Source organism: Papio anubis, chromosome Y, assembly GCF_008728515.1.
Source record: "Papio anubis isolate 15944 chromosome Y, Panubis1.0, whole genome shotgun sequence".
Lineage (NCBI taxonomy): Eukaryota > Metazoa > Chordata > Mammalia > Primates > Cercopithecidae > Papio > Papio anubis.
Window position 1 is genome coordinate 968,050 of NC_044997.1, and position 21,378 is coordinate 989,427.

General features: G+C 47.0%; 1 protein-coding gene across 5 annotated transcripts in view; it reads left to right on the forward strand.

Annotated features, from left to right (window-relative positions):
• LOC101026205 (CD99 molecule (Xg blood group)) overlaps positions 1-21,378 on the forward strand; it is a 47,629-nt gene that overhangs the window by 16,673 nt on the left and 9,578 nt on the right. For all 5 annotated transcript variants that reach the window (XR_002519424.2, XR_001898601.2, XM_003917355.4 and 2 more), the window contains exons 2-8: positions 3,782-3,814; positions 6,975-7,022; positions 8,306-8,350; positions 8,999-9,067; positions 11,256-11,303; positions 12,013-12,063; positions 15,795-15,908. Coding sequence is in view for 3 of the 5 variants with exons in the window: in XM_003917355.4 (XP_003917404.1) it covers positions 3,782-3,814; positions 6,975-7,022; positions 8,306-8,350; positions 8,999-9,067; positions 11,256-11,303; positions 12,013-12,063; positions 15,795-15,908 (408 nt within the window). In the remaining 2 variants the exon portion in view is untranslated. The remainder of the gene's footprint in view (positions 1-3,781; positions 3,815-6,974; positions 7,023-8,305; positions 8,351-8,998; positions 9,068-11,255; positions 11,304-12,012; positions 12,064-15,794; positions 15,909-21,378) is intronic.

A 21,378-nucleotide genomic window follows, 5' to 3' on the forward strand; every position in this document is an offset into this window, starting at 1 on the left:
GTCCCTCACACACACACACCCTGGGGACTCGTCCTCACACACCTGGGAGACTCGTCCCTCCACACACCTGGGGGACTGCATCACTTCACACACACCTGGGGGACTGCGTCCCTCACACACCTGGGGGACTGCATCCCTTCACACACACCTGGGAGACTGCCTCCCTGAAACACCTGGGGGACTGGAGTCCCTCACACCTGGGAGACTCGTCCTCACACACCTGGGGGACTGGGTCCACCACACACCTGGATCCTCCCTGTCCCCCCCCTAAGACCCCTGTCCCTTCCATTCCATCCACAAGTTTCCCTAAGGGACTTCCTCCCTAGGGGCTACGTCCACCAGGGACTCGTCCCTGGGGACCACGTCCCTGGGGACTAAGTCCGTGAAACACCTGGGGGACTCGTCCATGAACTCCGTCCATTCCATTCCTCCCTTGGTCCATGGTCCACCATCCACTCCACATTCCATCCCTTCCTGGGGCTTCCGTCCACCTAAGACTACCTCCTAAGAACACCTGGGAACTGTCCCTGTCCATCCCTTCCCCTTCCATCCATTCCACCTAAGAGACCTCCCTAAAACACCTGGGGAACTGCCTCCCTAAATTACCTAGGGGACTGCGTCCCCTCCCACCCTGAGAGACTAGATCCCTAAAACACCTGGGGACTCTTTTGTCCCTCACACACCTGGGGGACTCGTCAGAGTGAGAACACCTGGGGACTCGTCCTCACACACCTGGGGACTGCGTCCCTCACACACCTGGGGGACTGCGTCCCTCACACACCTGGGGGACTGCGTCCCTCACACACCTGGGAGACTGCCTCCCTCACACACCTGGAAAATTAGCCTCAGAGGTGTCTGCAGTACCAGATTTTATCAGGAAGTGAACGCTTGATCATGGGTGATTCAGAGGGCCCACCTTTGTATGAAATCAAGAGCTGGTCACCCCCCTTGCCTCCCTACTCTCTGTGGGGTGGTGTTGGGGAAGCTGTCTTAAGTGTTAGTCACCCGAGGAGAAAATGGTGAGGGTGGGACTCTGTGTCCCACACCTACACATGCACACACAAACCCACAAATGCACACACCTACACATGCACACACACAAAGCCTGGCCAACATGGTGAAACCCCGTCTCTACAAAAAATACAAAAAATTAGCTGGGTGTGGTGGCGGGTACCTGTAATCCCAGCTACTCAGGAGGCTGAGGCAGGAGAATTGCTTGAACCTGGGAGGCGGAGGTTGCAGTGAGCCAAGATTGCACCATTGCACTCCAGCTTGGGCAACAGAGTGAGACTCTGTCTAAAAAAAAAAAAAAAAAAAAAAAAAAAAGGAAGTCCTGCCATTTGCACCAACATGGATGGAACTGGAGGACATGATGTTAAGTGCAGTAAGCTGGGCACAGAAAGACAAATACCGTCTGACCCAAACACACTTACGTGGAATCTAAAAACATTGAACTCATAGAAGCAGAGTGGAATGGCGTGACCAAGGGCTTGGGAGTGAGGGGTGGGGGAAACGGGGAAATGATGGGTAAAGGGTACAACATTTCCGTCAGATAGGAAGGGATAAATTCAGGGGTCTTCTGTACTCAGGGTGACTGTGGTTAGCAAGAATGCATTGCATGCTTGAAAATGCCTAAGACAGTAGCTTTGAACTGTGTGCACCACAAATAAATACGTGAGGTAAGATGTAAATAAAGAAAAAGTAATACAACTTCAAAAAATACAGTTATAGATATCTATGGAAACATATGAACACGAATGCATATATGTGTGTGTGTGTGTGTACATGCCTTATGGTTTATTCCAGATCAGTAGGATCCTCCCTTGCTACTATCTAAAGATCTGCCGCATGCTGCAGGAGGAGCTGTAATTGCATCTGTTATGTCTGGCAAACGTCCTGTTGTAGAAAAAGCCATTTCAGGGCTCTGAGGTTGTGGAAACAACTCCACTCTGGTTGCTGGCATGGGGCCCACAGAGCTGTTCAGAGGATTTAGTCTACTTTCTACTTACTGTTGACACACACAGAAACACACAAGCAGCCATGGGTACACACACACAGACATACAAGCAGACATAGACACACCTACCTGTATGTACATACTCACACGCAATACCTACCCATGTACGCACATCGCAGACATAACTACATGTGTGCATTACTACACGCATACATGCACCTACGCATATGCACACATGGAAACACACCACACTACACACGCACACACAAACCCACAAATGCACACACACACATGCACAAACCCACAAATGCACACACCTACACACGCATGCACAAACCCACAAATGCACACACCTACACACGCATGCACAAACCCACAAATGCACACACCTACACATGCACGCACAAACCCACAAATGCACACACCTACACATGCACACACAAACGCACCTACACATATACACACATTGACACATGCACACACACATGCATGCAACTGCACATGAAAAACATACACACTACATCCGCCTACACATACACACACAAACCCACATATACATGCACCTACACATATGCATACATAACACCTACACATTTGCACACAGAACCCACACATACATGCAACTATCCATAGGCACACAGAAGCAGCTACACACTACGCACACCTGCATATGCACACACAAACCTACACGAACATGCGCTGACACATATGCACACAGAAAACACTGACACACTGCGTACACACACACACAGGCACAAACCCACAAAATGCACCTCCACAGTTACACAAAACACGCCCACACATATGCACATATGCAAACCCACTCATACATGCACTTGTATATATGCACACACAACACATACATACACATATACACACACAGAACCCACCTACACACCCCATGCATGCACACAAAACCCACAAATACATACCTTTGCACTGCAAATGCCCAAATATACATGCACACGCACACACACAGCCCTGTGACATATGCATGCCCTCTTCATTTATACACACAGGAGCGCGGCCCGGTCGCTTGCACCTGCTGTGGAACTGGACACATTTCTGTTGTTCACAGGGCTCCCGCGGGTTGTTCTTGGTTATTCCTCAGCACCCACTGCAGGTGTTTCCTGACGGTTGAGAGGTGTTGCACGCCTTTGGTGCTGAGGAGTGGGGACGCTGGATGGTGACGATTATCCTAACTCTTCCTCCGGTTAACCAAACAGTCCAAGTCGACTTTTCCAAATTTTCCTGAATTTGGCTTTTCTTCAGTGCGCCAGAGATGGCCACGTTGAAGTAGCATTGAAATTCTTGTAATTAAAAACTGTAGAAACAGGATAGCCTATCAATAATTGAGCGTGACAGTTTCCTCATTCTGTGAGATTCTATGAGATTTTTTTTTTTAAATTGTCTAGTGTTTCCGCTATATTTTGGTTTGTAATTACAGGACAGTTGCCAATAAAAAATGGAGAATTTTGTTCCCCATGTTCTTTTCAGTACATATTCAAAATTGTTACTTCTCTGTTTCAAAGGAACTGCCTTTTAAGAATAATACACAAAATAATCACGTTTTCCCACTATTTTAATTTCTACTAAGCTGGAAGGTCATTGTTTCTTTAAAACCTAGGCTAACATATTCTTACTTTTAGGCATGAAAGTGAATATTTAGAATGAAAAGAGAAATCACAGCACCTTGTAAATTTTTTTAAGTTGCTGTTTTAAATGTCACAAAAGTCAAAATCACCTATCATTTTTTATCTCTATAATTTTCAAATTTATTTTTATTTTTCTTGTTTCTAAGTTGACTCTTTTTTTCCCTCTTAGATGATGGTTTCGATTTATCTGATGCCCTTCCTGGTGAGTAACAACATCAATTTTTAAAATCCTGTCAATATTTTATGTTAACATAGTAAATACAGGCATATCCCAGACATTTCCGGCTCGGTTCTAGAACACCGCAGTACCGGGAGTCATAGCAATTTTTGGCTTCCCGGTACATATAAATGTTATATTTACTCTTGACTGTAGTCTGTTAAGTATGCAATAGCATTACTTCTAAAAACAGTATACTCTAATTGAAAATAACTTACTGCTAAAAAATGCAGATACAGAGACAGGAAGTGGGGCATATGCTGTTGGAAAGAATGATGCCGAGAGTCTGGCTTGGCGCAGAGGTGCTGCAGACCTTCTGTTTGTAAAACACATAGTATTTGCAAAGCACCTTAAGACAAAGTGCAGTGAAGGAGGTCTGCCTGTATGTGTCCACCTGCCTTATTATAAAAACTAGATTCATAGATGACAAGGAAAAGCAAGATGCCCTCGTTAAGATAAACGAACCACCCTGGTGGAATAATTCACATTCCTGTGATGGTCGAAGGCCGAGCGAAAACTTGCCAGGTGCTTGGGGAAGGGGCTAGAGGAGGTGAGCAAATGGAGGTCCCCCTGGAGAGAGGGGCATCCAGTCCTGGCGTCCTCCCTCTCAAAATCGGCACCCACTCTCTCCATGGGGCCACTCCTTCCTTTTTCTGCAGCTCTTCCTGTCCCCCGCTCCTCACCCAGAGCCCTCGGTGAAGGGCATGGGAAAAGGAATTGAAGGAATCCGTCTTATCACTCTATTTGCTTCTGGGTCTTGTCATCCCTTTGTATTTGTTTCCTGGGGCTGCCATAAAAAGGTACCACCAACTGGGGGCTTAAACCACAGGGATTTCCCATCTTCCAGACCTGGACAACGGAAGTCTGAGATCAAGGTGTAGACAGACCCATGCTCCCTCTAGGGAGCTCTAGGGGAGGATCCTTCCTGCCTCTCCCAGCTCCTGGGGACTCCAGGTGTCCCTGGGCTTGTGGCCGCATCACTCCAGTCTCTGCCTCCTTCTCCATGGGGCCTCCTCCTCTGTGTCTCTGTCTCCTTTTCTTTCTTTTACAAGGACACTTGTGATTGGGTTTAGGGCCACCATACTCCAGGATAACCTCATCTCAAGATCCTTCTCAAGCACATCTGCAAAGACCCTATTTCCAAATAAAGTCTCAATACCAGGTTCTAGGCTTAGGATGTAGATGTGTCTTTTAGGGGAACCACTGCTCAATCCACTGCAGTTATATCCAGTTCTTTTTGATGGCTCTAGGGGAGGATCCTTCCTGCCTCTCCCAGCTTTTGAGGGCTCCAGGTGTCCCTGTGCTTGTGGCCGCATCACTCTAGGCTCTGCCTTTGTCTACACTGGTCTCTTCCCTGTGTCTCCATGTATCCAAATTTCCTTCTTATAAGGGCACCAGTCATTAGGATCTATCCTAATCTGTTCTAACTTCATCTTAAGTAATTACAACTGCAAAGACCCTGTTTCCAAATAAGAGCACCTATTGAGGTTTGGGGTGGATGTGGATTTTGGAGGAATGCTCTTCAACCCAGGACAGCCCTCTTCACTTTTTTGTTTGTTTGTTTTTGAGATGGAGTCTCTCTCTCTCGCCCAGGCTAGAGCGCAGTGGCGCGATCTTGGCTCACTGCAACCTCCACCTCCCAGGTTCAAGTGATTCTCCTACCTCCACCTCCTAAGTAGCTAGGATTACAGGCATGCACCACCATGCCTGGCTAGTTTTTGTATTTTCAGTAGAGATGGGGATTCACCACGTTGGTCAGGCTGGTCTCGAACTCCTGACCTCGTAATCTGCCCACCTTTGCCTCCCAAAGTGCTGGGATTACAGGCATGAGCCACTGAGCCTGGCCACCCTCTTCACTTTTTTGTGTTTTACTTTTTTTTTTTTTTTGAGACACTGTCTCACTGTGTTGCTCAGGTTGGAGTACAGTGTTGGGATCTTGGCTCACGGCAGCCTTGACCGTCTGGGCTCAAGCAGTTCTCCCACCTCAGCCTCCTGAGTAGCTGGGACTACAGGCATGTGCCACCTCACCTGGTACAGTAAGCAATACGGGGTCTCACTACATTGCTCAGGTTGGAGTGCCGTGGTGGGATCTTGGCTCACTGCAACCTTGACCATGTGAGCTCAAGCAGTCCTCCCACCTCAGCCTCCCAAAGTGCTGAGGTGTGAGAGGATTGCAGACGCGAGCCGCTGCACGTGGCCAGCTTTTAATTTTATGTGCTATGGTGCAATGCCGATGGTTTGAGAGAAACAGTGCTAATGGGGATCATCTCTTTCCTGATCACCTACCCCTTCTTAGCCCTTGGGAACAGGTGTTCACTGCAGTGGGAGGTGCCCTTAGTCTTAAAACCTCCACCTGATTTGCCTGATTGACTTCCATTCCCAGAGGCGGCAGCCTAGGCAGAGGCCTGACGGAGCCAAAAGTGTGTTTCATATGAGAAATGTGAACAGCCTTTCAACCATCAATCCAGTGTCTCCTTCTCATGCATAGATCTTGGGCTCTGAAAGGGCAGTTTTTCTCCTAACTTTGCCATTCTCCTGCCTTCCTGGCTTACATCTCGGTCACAGTCCCATTTAATGTCAAGAAGTGGAAAAGGGCTGGGCGTGCGGTGGCTCACGCCTGTCATCCCAGCACTTTGGGAGGCTGAGGTGGGTGGATCACCTGAGGTCAGGAGTTCGAGACCAGCCTGGCCAACATGGTGAAACCCCATCTCTAGTAAAAATACAAAAAATTAGCCGGAAGTGATGGCATGCGCCTGTAAACCCAGCTACTCGGGAGGCTGAGGCAGGAGAATTGCTTGAACCCAGGAGGCAGAGGTTGTGGTGAGTGGAGACCACACCATTGCACTCCAGCCTGGGTGACAGAGCAAGACTTGGTCTCAAAAAAAAAAAAAAAAAAAAAAAAAAAAAAGTGGAGAAGGGGCCCCTGGTCTCTGTGGAAACCATGGCTGGTAGCAGCCTCTGTGCCTGTCTTCTGGGCTCAAGAGTCATCCTGTGAAGCTCAGCCCACTTGGGCTGGAGAGGAAAAACAATGCTAAAAACATTCTCCAGCTGTTTCCAAGAAAATGAAACAGCCTTCACCACAAAAGAGTTGACACTTGTTTTCCCAGCCGCAACTTTGACTGACTAAAATGTCTTCTCTCTTTAGACAAAGAAGGCAAGAAACCCACTGCAACCCCCAAGAAGCCCAGTGCTGGTGAGAAGGACTTGTTCCTAGTATGCAAAGAAAAAGAACAAATCATTTTCTGTCACAGCAGGACGGGACTTAGGCAACTAGAAAGAAGAGAGAAGTGATTGGAGTGCTCTGGGCGGAGTCTGGTTCATGCTGGAATTGTGTTAGGATGTGGACATTGCATCTGGTGATCCCAGGAGAGAATGGTTGCTGATGTGAAATGTTTTGGGGTCATTGGGACAATATCTCCGGGTGCTTTTATTCTAAGGATCTGAGTTACTCTGTCTTTAGATTTTCTTCTCCCTTTTTTTTTCCGGCTAATTTTTTGTATTTTTACAAAATACAAAAGTCAGAAACAAAAGTCAGAAACAAGGGCCACATGATGGAATTGCCCAAGGGTCAACCCCACTGGTTGATAAACAGAGTAAAAATGATGCCCAAACTTATGGCATCACTGTCTTGTCTTAGCACTTCTGAGTTTTCTAATATAAAACACGAATAGCTCCACTTCATTACTGGACTTGCTGTCTAGAGTGTCAGCTCATGAGCAGAGGGACCCCGTGTCCCCAGATCCTTGAACGATGCAGTTGTGCAGACAGCACCCAATGAGTAGCTGTTGAACGTCTGGATTTGTACTATTACAGTCTCCTTGAGGAAGGGACTGGAAATTCCCATACGTGACTCAGGATGGCTCAGTACGTGCTGTTGGGTGGATGCCAGCAACCATTCCTCCATCTTAGTTGGGTATTCAAAATCATTCTTCCTACTAGAAGACAAGCTCTGAGGCCATGGTGAATTGTCACGTCCATTGCAGAGCACATGTGGGTTGCCAGAGCCGCATTTTAGACACCCTCTAGCCTAAATCTGATCGCAGTCATCTGTCCTCTTCTCTTAGGGTCTGCCTTTCAAAAGTTGTTAGGGACCTGGGAGGAGAGGGTGATGGGATGGGGAGTCAACAGGAGAAAATCATGTGCAGGCGGAATTGGAATTTCACCTTGGTCCAGGCAACACAATTCATTTATAAATTACTTTATTTCTGTCTCTCTCTCCCCTGCCCCTCCTCTGAGAGCTTCTCTCCTAGCTCTTTGTCTCTCTGTGTCTCTTTTTGTTTTTTACTCTTTTAGTCTGAGAGAATAGTGATGTAAAAATGGTCAGGAATTCACTTTTTCTAATGAGATCCTGGTCAAGCTGATATTCAGAAAAGTATTCAGGAATGTGGGGCTGTGGTGTTTTTTCGATCTGTTCATGATCATTCTTCCTTGTTTCGCTCTGAAATTTGGTATTAACTGCTTTTTTCCCTCTTTTAGGGGATGACTTTGACTTAGGAGATGCTGTTGTTGATGGAGGAAATGGTGAGTATTATCCTTTAATCTCTTCTGCTCCTGGCCTGCTTATTATCACCCAATTATGATCATTTCAGAGAGAATTCTCCCATTTAAATTATAAAGGGAGCCAGCTTTCACAGTGGAAACCTAGGGAATAGGTATGTTGGTTTGTTCTTGCTGTTGTCGTTGGGTTTTTCTTTACAACCAGTACATGTGCTTTTATTTTAAAACTGTTACAGCCTTTGGAAGGACATGAGACACATGTGCCTACCCTGGCCAGGGCTGGCCTCACGAGCATGTGACCTGTGCAGTGGCACGGGACCCCATGGCATGTTGGTTTGACATGGGCACCATACTGGTTTACTGTTCTGGTGCCGCCATCTTGGAATACTTAACAGAATTTGAAAAATGGGTCCCACCTTTTTATTTTGGCCCCAGAAATTCTGCAGCTGGTGTGGATACCCGCTTTAATTTTTATTGAACATACTTGAAATTAAGAACTGTGGCTCAAAGTTGATGGGAGGAAATTGGCAGGAGACTGTGTGTATGGGTATCCCCACCAGGACAAAGGCCAAGGTCCAGTTTCTGCTGAGGGAACCCTCTGTATGTAAACTGATGTTTCATTTTCTTTACTGCAAGGCACTTATCATTGCAACTCTCATCTTTCACAAACAGATGACCCACCACCACCGAACCCACCCAAGCCGAAGCCAAATCCAAACCCCAACCAGGCTGGTTCCTCTGGTAAGAGTCTTTGACCCTGTGAGCCGTCTCCATGTCGTTCAGAATTCAGTGATATTTATGTCAGCCGAGACGAGGTGATTTCAGATGAGTGTGTGCTTACTGTTGACTGCCTGTGCAGTGTAATGCCCGTGTTCATGTAGTGGAAAATGTACCTTTCAAAAATAGATATTCAGCTTGGATTTTAGTTTTAGTTTGCTTTTTTTTTTTTTTTTTTTTTTGAGACGGAGTCTCGCTCTGTCACCCAGGCTGGAGTGCAGTGGTGCCATCTTGGCTCACTGCAACCTCCACCTACTGGGTTCAAGTGATTCTCCTGCATCAGCCTCCTGAGTAGCTGGAATTACAGGCACACACTGCCATGCCCAGCTAATTTTTGTATGTTTAGTAGAGTCAGGGTTTTGCTGTGTTGGCCAGGCTGGTCTCGAACTCCTGACCTCAAGTGATCCGCCCACCTTGGCTTCCCGAAAGTGCTGGGATTACAGATATGAGCCACTGTGCCTGGCCTAGTTTGCTGCTTTTACTTCCAAGTTCCATCTTATGGAACTTCTAAAAAATTGAATACAAGAATTTAAATATAGACTTAATAAAGAGAAAAGTATTGGCATACACATTCCTTATGGAGAAGCTAGTGTGTTTTAAATCTTTTTGCCCTTAAATATTTAAGAAAAAAATATTTTCTGACATATTACAGCATTTTCAGTGTAATTTGAATAGCACCAGTTTTTTTTTTTAGCTGAATGATTGTTGAAAGTTTATATGCTTAGGGTTTTTTTGTTTACATATTTAATTTTTAACACAGAAATATATTAATGATGTCCACATCTTGTTGACATTTTGATGGCGATTAGTGCTAGTATTTTATGTATCTTTTTTTTTTTTTTGAGACAGGGTCTCACTGTGTTGTCCAGGCTAGAGTACAGTGGTGTGATCATATTAAACATAGGAGCATACCACAGCCTCCAACTCCTGGGCTGGAGAGATCCCCCTGCCTCAGTCTTTCAAGAAGCTGGGGCTACAGGCACACAGCACCGTGATCAGTTAGTTTTGTCATTTTTTGTAGAGATGGGGTCTCAGTATGTTGCCCAGGCTGGTCTGAAACTCCTGGCCTCAAGCAATCCTCTTGCCTCAGCGTCCCAAATCTCTTGAGATTATAGGCACGAGCCACCTCACCCAGCCTATATATTAATCTAAATGAAATAAATTTTAAGCAAAGTTCCAAGTCTTTTGTTTATACTGCATTGTAACATTACTTTTTGCTTACTGATACTCCATGAACATTTTTCCATGTCACATAATCATTTCTATCGTATGACTTTTACCGATAATCATGTACTATTACATACTACATATATAATTATATACTTCCTTTAATTCTGAAAATGTTGTGTTTCTTCTGGCATTTTAGAATTATGAATTAACAAAGCAAATCTGAGTCAACTCCATGCACTATTTTTATTCCTTCGAAGAAATTTCTAGCATTCAAGTTGTTTAGATCAATGTGTATGAGTACTTGTATAGCTTTTGACCTGGTTTTTAATTTGCTGCAGAATTTTCGCAATTTATTTTGATGCCAGGGGTGTGTGCAAATGTCCCTGTCTTCACACCGTCTCCAATATTATCACCTAGGAAACCTTTGCAAATAGTGTGAAATATTCTGTCAACTTTCTCCTGGTTTCATGACTTTACTTCTAAAATTAAAAAAAAAAAAAACCTGCATCCCTTGGCCGTGGGTACTTCTTATTTTGTGTATTGTATGCTTTGCCTTTTATTCTTATATTCTGATATGACATTATTGATTTATAAACCTTCTTCATTTATTTACAGACATTAAATATTGCCAGCATGCAATATTATGCTCACGGTTTTCCACTTTATTTATGATTTTTTGTTTTGTTTTGTTTTGAGACTGAGTTTAGCTCTTGTTGCCCAGGCTGGAGTGCAGTGGTGCCATCTTGGCTCACTGCAACCTCCACCTCCAGGGTTCAAGTGATTCTCCTGCCTCATCCTCCCAAGTAGCTGGGATTACATGTGCCTGTCACCACACCCAGCTAATTTTTATATTCTTAGTAGAGATGGGGTTTCACTATGTTGATGAACAGGCTGGTTTTCCTGAGTTTTTCCTTTATTCTAAGACATGAAGACCCTTGGAGGAGTTCCAGGTTGACAGATGATGCTGTATTTTCTTTCCTAGGTAGCTTCTCAGATGCTGACCTTGCGGATGGCGTTTCAGGTGGAGAAGGTACAGTTACCTTGTTTTCTGTCTCTTTTCTCTCTCCATCCCATGATGCCCACCTGCTCTGCAGAATCACTACAGGGTCTAAACTCTCAGCCCTCTGTGAACTCACAGTGAAATGTTCAGTCATTTCTGTGGGAACTGCCCGTTTGCTGAGGCTTCAAGGTTGTGGGAAGTAAAGGCTGCCCCATAGAGGATCGGTCCTGGGAGAAGAGTTCAGGGCCCAGGCAGCTGTCCCACTTTTCTGAGGGACAGGGCTTGTTGAATGGGCCCTTCTCACCACCTCCTCACCCATCCGTTCACCTGTGTATTCTTTCGAATAGCTAGTGTTGTTTCAGCTTCGTTTTATTGGGCTGTTTTCTGTAATTTAAGGAACATGAATATTAAAGCCCTAAGAATAAAGAGAGAATGCCTAGGAGTACAGGTTCTCAGAGTACCCCTGGAGTGTAACAGGCAGCACCCCAGCTCTGTAGCTGGGTAACATGCACCCCCACAGAGTGTAACAGGCAGCACCCCAGCTCTGTAGCTGTGTAACATGCACCCCCACAGTGTAATAGGCAGAGGCAGGACTCCAGCTCTGTAGCTGGGTAACATGTATCCCCGTAGAGTGTAAGAAACAGGACCCCAGCCTCTTCACGGTCCTGGCTGTGAATTTTTCCTTGATCCCGAATCTTCCAGATGCAGATTGTCAGCAGATGTTGCTTTTGTGTTGCAGGAAAAGGAGGCAGTGATGGTGGAGGAAGCCACAGGAAAGAAGGGGAGGAGGGTAGGTGCACCTGGCTTCTGCCATTTTTCTTCTTGTCTCTCCCATGTGGTGTTGAGAAGGGGAAGCAGAATGTCTGAGAGCTGGCGGACTACACTGGCATCGGCCTCCTGAAGCTACTGGCAGGAGACACGGGTGTTCTGTGCCCAGTGCTCCCAAGCGGTATAGCCACAGAGGTCCCCCCAGCAAACCAGCCCTGCTCCAGGTGCCCACGTGACCCAGATTTTACATTTGGTCACCTGCCCATGATGTTCTGGCTGGCGATCTGATCCCTACATCATGCTTAGCCTTGTCCTTGTGTTTACTAAAGCTCCCACACTCACCCTAACGATCAGAAGCTTGTGACGCAGCATCCTCGGTTGCGCTTGGCCCTTGAGAACGTCAGTGACCAGGTGGGAGGTGGGAATGTGGATTGCTCCCACCCTGGCTGTAACAGGCATTGTGTTCTCCATGAAAGTGCCGGTGATGTATCTCCTGTCTCCTTTTTCATAACCTTTTCCCTTAGATGGGACAAGAAAATAACAACAGAAAGAATTCCTTTTAAAACTGTAAAGAAAAAAAAAATGAGGTAAGAGAAAGAGAAAGTAGGGAGGAAGGAAGAAGGGAAGGAAAGAAGGAAGGAGGGATGGAGAGAGAGAAGGAAGGAAGGAGGAAAGAAGGGAAGAAGGAAGGAAGAGAGGGAAGGGAGGAAGGAAGGGAGGAGGAAGGGAGGGTGGGAGGAAGGAAGGAAGGAAAAGAGGGAGGGAGGGAGGGAGGAAGGAAGGACAAGAAAGACGGAGGGAGGGAAAAGAGGAAGGGAGGAGGAAGAAGGAAGGGAGGGAGGGAGGGAAGGGAAAGAGGGGAGGGAGGGAGGGAGGGAAAGAAGGAAGGAAAGCAGGAGAAGGGAGGAGGAAAGGAAGGAAGGAATGAAGGAGAAGGGAGGAAAGGAATGAAGAAGAAGGGAGGAAAGGAAGGAAGGAGAGAGGGAAACAGAAGAAAAGAAGGAAAAGAAGGAAAGAGGGAAGGAGAGAGGAGAGACAGAAGAGAGGGAGGGGCGAGGACAATAGCTTCGTATTTTAGTATCTCACATCTCTAAAATTCTCAGGGACTTTGCTTCTAGCAAAATGCCTGGTTTTAAGCAACTTCTTTGGCAGAAGAGGTACTAACTTGGCCAAAGATTTTAATACCTGTTTGCCATTTTAATCGCTGATAAAATGTGAATTCTTAAAATACGCAACGAATGTTTGTGGAAAAAGAAAAGTGGGTAGTCTACCCTTGTTTTAGGTAGTTATTATTTTTATGGATACAGTTCTTGAATTCTAGGCTTTCTTTGAAGAGGTAGTAATCTGTCTGTAGCCCTCACCTGGGACTACACGGTCATTTAAAAAAAAATCGCTAAGAAAAGCCATGTCTGGCATGTTTATGGCAGGCCGTCGCTCTTGGCCTTCCGGAGAGTTCATGTTTACTATGCCACTTTCATGACATGACTGTGTCTTGCACATATTAAAGACTGGCCGAGTGAACACACCACCCACAGGCCATGTTTGGAGCCAGTGTTTTTGCTGAAAGTCAGACAGTTCTCCTTCCCCGTCACGGAGGGCAGAGAAGACTCTATCTGGAGAAGGGTCCTCTAAAGCTCACATCTGGCATTTGGAATTAAGAATCTCTTCATCGGCCGGGCGCCATGGCTCACACCTGTCCTCCCAGCACTTTCATGGCTCACACCTGTCATCCCAGCACTTTGGGAGGCTAAGGCAGGAGGATTGCTTGAGACCAAGAGTTCGAAATCAGCCTGGCCAACATGGTGAAACCCCTTCTCTACAAAAAAATACAAAAATTAGGCCAGGTGTGGTGGCTCACGCCTGTAATCCCAGCACTTCGGGAGGCCAAGGTGGGTGGATCACTTGAGGTCAGGAGTTTTGAGACCAGCCTGGTTAACATGATGAAACCCCATCTCTACAAAAAATACAAAAATTCGTAGGGCGTGTAGCATGCACCTATAGTCCCAGCTACTCGAGAGGCACAAGAATTGCTTGAACCCGGGAGGCAGAGGCTGCAGTGAACTGAAATCGTGCCACTGCACTCCAGCCTGGGTGACAAAGTAAGACTGCATTTCAAAAAAAAAAGGCCACAAGGCCTGCCTGTAATCCCAGCACTTTGGGAGGCCGACGGGCGGATCACGGTGGTCAGGAGAGAGATCGAGACCATCCTGGCTACCATGATGAAACCCTCGCCTCTACTAAAGATACAAAAACTAGCCGGGCGCGGGTGGCGGCGCCTGTAGTCCCAGCTACTCCGAGGCTGAGAGGAAACAGAACATGGAACTCCGAGGCAGTGGAGCTGCAGTGAGCCAGATCCGCCACTGCACTCCAGCCTGGGCGCGACAGAGCAAGACTCCACCTCAAAAAAAAAATTAGCCAGTGGTGGTGGCACATATCTGTAATCCCAGCTACTTGGGAGGCTGAGGCAGGAGACTAGCTGGAACCCGGGACGCAGAGGTTGCAGTGAGCCGAGACTGCACCATTGCACTCCAGCCTGGGCAATACAGCAAGACTCTTGTCTCCCAAAAACAAAAAAGAATTATTGCTGGAATGACATTTTAAAAAAAAATAGGCTGGGTGTGGTGGCTCATGCATGTAATCCCAGCATTTTGGGAGGCCTAGGCAGGCAGGTTGCTTTAGGCTGGGAGTTCGAGATCAGACTGGGCAACATAGCAAGACCCCAATTCTATAAAACCACAATAACTAACCAGACATGGTGGTGCACACCTGTAGTCCCAGCTACTCGGAAGGCTGAAGTGGGAGGATCTCATGAGCCCAGGAAGATTGCGGTGAGCTATGATTGCATCATTGCACTGCAGCCTGTTTGACAGAGTAAGAACCCATCTCAAAATAATAAACAATAATAATAATTAATTAAATAGCTATGGATTTAAAATATTTGCATTGAAACCCAAAGCTGTTTTCAGGGGGTGAAAAAGGAACATTCTAACGATACAGAATGCTGTGGCAAAGCAGCAAGCATTGCAGGGCTCTGCTGCTTCATCTTCTGCCCCTATCTGGGCTCTTTTCTCCAGGTTTTATGTCCAGCTCTCTCTTTCTTTTTTGTTTTGTTTTGTTTTGAGATGGTGAATTGCTCTGTCACCCAGGCTGGAGTGCAGTGGCACGATCTCGGCTCACTGCAACCTCCGCCTCCCGGGTTCAAGCGATTCTCCAGACTCAGCCTCCCGAGTAGCTGGGGTTAAAGGCGCCCGCCCCTACTCCCAGCTAAGTTTTATATTTTTCATAGAGACAGGTTTTACCATGTTGACTAGGCTGGTCTCGAACTCCTGACCTCAGGCGATCCACCCGCCTTGGCCTCCCAAAGTGCTGGGATTACAGGTGTGAGCCATTGTGCCCAGACCCAGCTCTCTCTTTCCATAGGTCTTTGTCTGTCTTTGTCTCTGCCTTGGTTCTGCTGAGCTTCTTCCTGTACCTCGCTGGCCTCTCTTCATGTCTCTTTTCTCCCTGCTCCACTCCCTCCACGGTCTGACCAGGTCTGCCCAGCATGGCTGGCGATGGGAGACTGTGCCTTGCTTTGTCTTCCTGTGTACCATTCTCGGCGTGCTCCCTTTGCAAATCGGTCAGCTCGGGTGACTGAGATATTCTGAGGATCTTGGTGCTCTGAGACTGACTGTCTCTGCCAGCCACTGCGCCCTGGGATCTTCTCGGCACCGTGCGTGTCTCAGTCATGATGCTGTGTGCTTCCTCCTGCAGCGGACGCCCCAGGTGTGATCCCCGGGATTGTGGGGGCCATCGTGGTCGCCGTGGCCGGAGCCATCTCTAGCTTCATTGCTTACCAGAAAAAGAAGCTGTGCTTCAAAGAAAACGGTAAGGCTCGCTGTGCCAGTGCCGCCCCTTCATGCCTTGCTGATTGGAAAACTGAGCTTTCTTTAAAAGGCAGAGACCAAACTCGGGCTGGCACGAAACAGGTGCACGATGACTGGTGGTTTGTGAAACCACTAAAACTTTGGAATCAGACCTTCTGGCTTTGATTCCAGGGCTGTTCTGCCTTGTGTTTCGTTGTGTGAAAGTTTACAAGTTCCTCACTGCTGCAGTGCTTGGGTTTTTTACGTCTACAAAGTGGGAAATGGTTGGTACATACGCCGAGGAATTGTTGCGGAGGCTAGAGACAGTCCTGCAGGAAAGCCTCCACAAGTTTCCCTGCAGAGAGCAAAGGTGGAAGACACTTAGCTCTGATGATTCCTGCCTTGTTATTTACAATCAATGTCATCATTAGGAGGAGAGCCGTGATGAGGGGGCTGTCACGGTCCTTTCTTCACCCAGGAGAGTTAAAACCCAGCACAAGGCCGGACACAGTGGCTCACAGCTGTAATCCCAGCACTTTGGGAAGCCAAGACAGGTGGATCATGAAGTCAGGAGATCAAGACCATCCTGGCTAACATGGTGAAACCCCATCTCTATTAAAAATACAAAAAAGTAGCCGGGCGTGGTGGCGGGCGCCTGTAGTCCCAGCTACTCAGGAGGCTGAGACAGGAGAATGGCATGAACCCAGGAGGCAGAGCTTGCAGTGAGCCGAGATTGCACCACTGCGCTCCAGACTGGGCGACAGAGCGAGACTCCATCTCAAAAAACAAAACAAAACAAAAACCAGCACTGCGGATTCCCTTTCTGTTAGTACTGAAAACCCACACGCACCCAGGACCTGGGAAGTTTCTTGGGTCGGGACTAAAATTTACAGGGGAATTAGGAGGAGCACGTACTCACCATTGCAGTCCTCCTAGGCCAGTCAGCAGGCTCTTTGGGATCTTGTATTCAAAAGTCCCTAAATCATTTAGGATCCGCCATGAAGTTGGGAAGTAAACCCTGCTATTTGGAACACAGCTAACGTGCATGCATCACTGGGCAGTTATGTTTAGCTCTGGCCTCCCTCTTGCATGACCAAGCAGTGTGGTTTGCAGGGATCTCATTGACCGGGAACAGCTACTCTTATTTTTCATTTTTTTTCTTGAGGCAGAGTTTTGCTTTGTTGCACAGGCCGGAGTGCAGTGGCGCAATCTCGGCTCACTGCGTCCTCCAGCCCCCCGGGTTCAAGCAATTCTCCTGCCTCAGCCTCCTGAGTAGCTGGGATTATAGGCGCCCGCCACCACGCCCGGCTAATTTTTGTATTTTTAGTAGAGACCGGGTCTCACCATGTTGGCCGGGCTGGTCTCCAACTCCGGACCTCAAGTGATCCACCCGCCTCAGCCTTCCAAAGTGCTGGGATTACAGGTGTGAGGCACCACACCCGGCCAACAACCACTGTTTTATGGAGGAGCCCCTGGGGTCCTTCACGCCTCTGGGTGTCTGAACATCTCACCCTACTTAGATCTTAAGTCCTGACTCATTCTTGGTCACTGATGTCATCCACCCAAAGCGCTGCTTCCTGAAGATTTTAGGGAGATTCCTAGAACATTTGAATAGATGCTGGTATGGACAAAGTTAGACCGTAGGGGTGGAGTTTCCCCGTAATCTCCCATCATTCCAGCATTTGACATCCACAGACGTTATTTAGAGTGTAAAATGGAGAGTCCTAAACAGCTTTCAGGTCTCAAGACTTTAAATGAGCTGCGGGTGTTTATATTGCCATTCTTGCTGTGGGGTTTTGGGCAGTGTGTGGAAGACAGTTGCCTCCTACCTGCTGGGTGGACTAGTGGGAATGGTGTTTGGTTGTTTGTTTGTTTGTTTATTGAGATGAAGTCTCAGTCTGTCACCCAGGCTGGAATGCAATGGCTCCATCTCAGCTCACTGCAACCTCCACCTCCCGGGTTCTCCCACCTTAGCCTCCCAAGTAGCTGGGATTACAGGTGCACACCACCACGCACGGCTAATTTTTGTTTTTTTAGTAGAGGTGGAGTTTCATTATGTTGGTCAGGCTGGTCTCGAACTCCTGACCTTGGGTGATCCGCCCGCCATGACCTCCCAAAGTGCTGGGATTGCAGGCATAAGCCACCGTGCCCAGCTGGCGTTTGGCTGATTGAATGGCAGTGTTGAGCGAGGCCCAAATGGACAGATTACCACCTTCAAGGAGATGCCTATAAGAGACCTACAATTAGAACCACGTTGGAAAAAAGCAAACAGCAAAACATTCTTCTCCCCTCTTGCTGCTTCTAGAAGTAGCAGAGAGGTTAAAACAGTAGGGACACAATGAAAGGGAATTTGTGTTTGCTTTTCAATGACATTTCTTTTTCTTTTCTGAAACTGTTCAACTCACAGCGTAATATTCAACCAGGAGGTATGGAAGGCTTGTTTGCCAGGACAGGATGTGTAATATTCTAGATGTTTTATTTCAAACTCTCGTTGTTGTTTTTTTTTGTTTTTTTGAGACGGAGTGTCGCTCTGTCACCCAGGTTGGAGTGCAGTGGCGCAATCTCGGCTCACTGCAACCTCTGCCTCCTGGGTTCAAGCAATTCTCCTGCCTCAGCCTCCCAAGTAGCTGGAATTACAGGTGTGCATCACCACACCCGGCTAATTTTTGTGTTTTTAGTAGAGACAGGGTTTCACCATGTTGAACGCACTGGTCTCGAACTCCTGACCTCAGGTGATCCCCCCACCTTGGCCTCCCAAAGTGCTGGGATTATAGGCGTGAGTCAAAGCACCCGGCCTCTAGCTCTTTTTTAGAATCCCAGATAATTGTTGAACACTTTCGCATTAAACTACAAAATCTCTGATTGATGATTCTCTGAAAATCTTTGGGTCAACCCAAATTGGATTCATGAGTTGCAAAGGATGTTTATTACCTTGTGCATGTGGTCTTAGGAACTTTTGGGATCTTGTAATGCTATTTCGTATTCACATCCTGTATTAGTCTGTTTTCACACTGCTCTGAAGAACTGCCTGAGACTGGGTAATTCATGAAGGAAAGAGGTTTAATTGATTCACAGTTCAGCGTGGGCGGGGAGGCCTCAGGAAACTTACAATCATGGCAGAAGGGGACGCAATGCACCATCCCATTATCATGAGAACAGCATGGGGGAACCTCCGCCATGATTCAGTGACCCCCACCTGCTCTCTCTCTTGACACCTGGGGATTATGGGAATTACAATCAAGATGAGATTTGGGTGGAGACACAGAGCCTCACCATACCACATCCCAAGACACACAAACTTGGGAAGGCACCCAGGAGGCTTAATAGGCTTGATTTTGTCAAAAATTTGGAAATAGAGTTGGGAAAAGGAAAAACAATATTTCCTCTGCCTTATCCGCGCCCCCACCCCTGGGTCTTGGTCTTGGGTGGGAGCATTATCTTCATTTATTGCAGGAGTTGGGGCAGGCATGAACAATGAAAGCTCTCACTGAGTAGAAACAATTTTCCTAGATTTTTCAAGAACAAAAGCAAATGTGTCCCGGCCTGGTGGCCCACACCTGTAATCCCAGCACTTTGGGAGTCCGAGGAAAGAGGATCGCGTGAGCCCAGGAGTTCAAGATCAGCTTGGGCAGCATAGCAAAACCTCATCTCTGCAAAAAATGTAAAAAATTAGCTGGGCGTGCTTGCATATGCCTGTGGTCCCAACTACTCTGGAGGCTGAGGCATGAGGATTGCTTGAGCCCAGGAATTGGAGGCTGCAGTAAGCCATGATTGCACCACTGCACTCTAGCCTGGACGACAGGCAGAGACCCTGTCTCTAGATATGAAAATAAAAATAACTTTTTTTTTTTTTTTTTTTTTGAGACGGAGTCTCTCTGTGTCACCCAGCCTGGAGTGCAATGGCGCGATCTCGGCTCACTGCAGCCTCTGCCTCCCGGGTTCAAGCGACTCTCCTGCCTCAGCCTCCCGAGCACCTGGGACTACAGGCGTGTGCCACCACGCCCAGCTAATTTTTCATATTTTTAGTAGAGACAGGGTTTCACCGTGTTAGCCAGGATGGTCTTGATCTCCTGACCTCATGATCTGCCCGCCTTGGCCTCCCAAAGTGCTGGGATTATAGGCGTGAGCCACTGCGCCCGGCCCCCAAAATAATTTTTTTTAAAAAAGCATCCTTTCTGAAGAATTGGCTCAGGGGAGTCCAAGATTCACTTTATACTACTGAGATGCTAGGGTAATTTTCTTCTAATATTTTCCGTAAGTCTTTAATTCTGATGCCAAATTAACAGAAGGTCCAACTTTCAATTCCTGGTTTGCTTTCTAGTTGTCCAGGGATTGATTTTCTTGGCCTTTTGTAAATGCACAAATCAAAGGACCAAAAAGAAAATAAATAAAGCATAGTAAGAGAAGCAAGAGATGGTGAAACCCCATCTTTACTAAAAATACAAAAATTAGCTGTGCCTGGTTGTGGGTGCCTGTAATCCCAGCTACTTGGGAGGCTGAGGCAGTGAATTGCTTGAACCTGGGAGGCGAAGGTTGCCGTGAACCAAGATTGTACCACTGTACTCCAGCCTGGACAACAGAGCGAGACTCTGTCTCAAAAAAAAAAAAAAAAAAAGAGAAAACGAAAACAAGGCACTATTCTATAAATGCCAAGACACTGCCTCAAAAGAGGACTTTTCCAACTGCATCCACTCACATCTTGGTTTTTATACCTGAATTATAAAATGAGTTTAATGTTTATCTCAGTGACACAGTTTTATTAGTAGACATGGAATTGTGATGTTGGATCGAGGTATCCGGAAGACAAAAGATGTCAGAGCCCTCAGCCTCTGTGGCAGGATTTTGCTTTATGGGTTTGATTTCTGGGATGGTGATTTTGAGATCTTGCAATCCCATAGGTTTATGGGGAGCTTGGAGATTTCATAAGAAGGATGTGAGTATAGCATGCCCCGGTCCTTCAAGAAACCATGGGCCAGTCGCAGTGGCTCATGCCTGTAATCCCAGCACTTTGGGAGGCTGAGGCAGGCGGATCACCTGAGGTCAGGAGTTCGAGGCCATCCTGACCAACATGGTGAAACCCTGGCTTTACTAAAAATACAAAAATTAGCCAGGCATGGTGGCGCACACATGTAATCCCAGGTACTTGGGAGACTGAGGCAGGAGAATCGCTTGAACCCGGGAGGCAGAGGTTGCAGTGAGCCAAGATCAAGCCACTGCACTCTAGCCTGGGGACAAGAGCGAGACTTTATCTCCGAAAAAGAAAAGAAAAGAAACCATGCCCAGTTTTGGGGATACCGTTACAGACTCATTTTCCAGGACTGTGTCATGGCATTGAAATTTTCGGTGTTTGTTAAATTTGCATTAAAATTAGTCCCAGGCAAGTGGGTAGACATAGGTGAGTCTTCCGCATCTTTTCAACAAGGAGATGCCGTCATCAAATCCTGTAGCTTGATATAGATTTATCGAGAAGCTTTGCAGTGTTATGTTTTGGG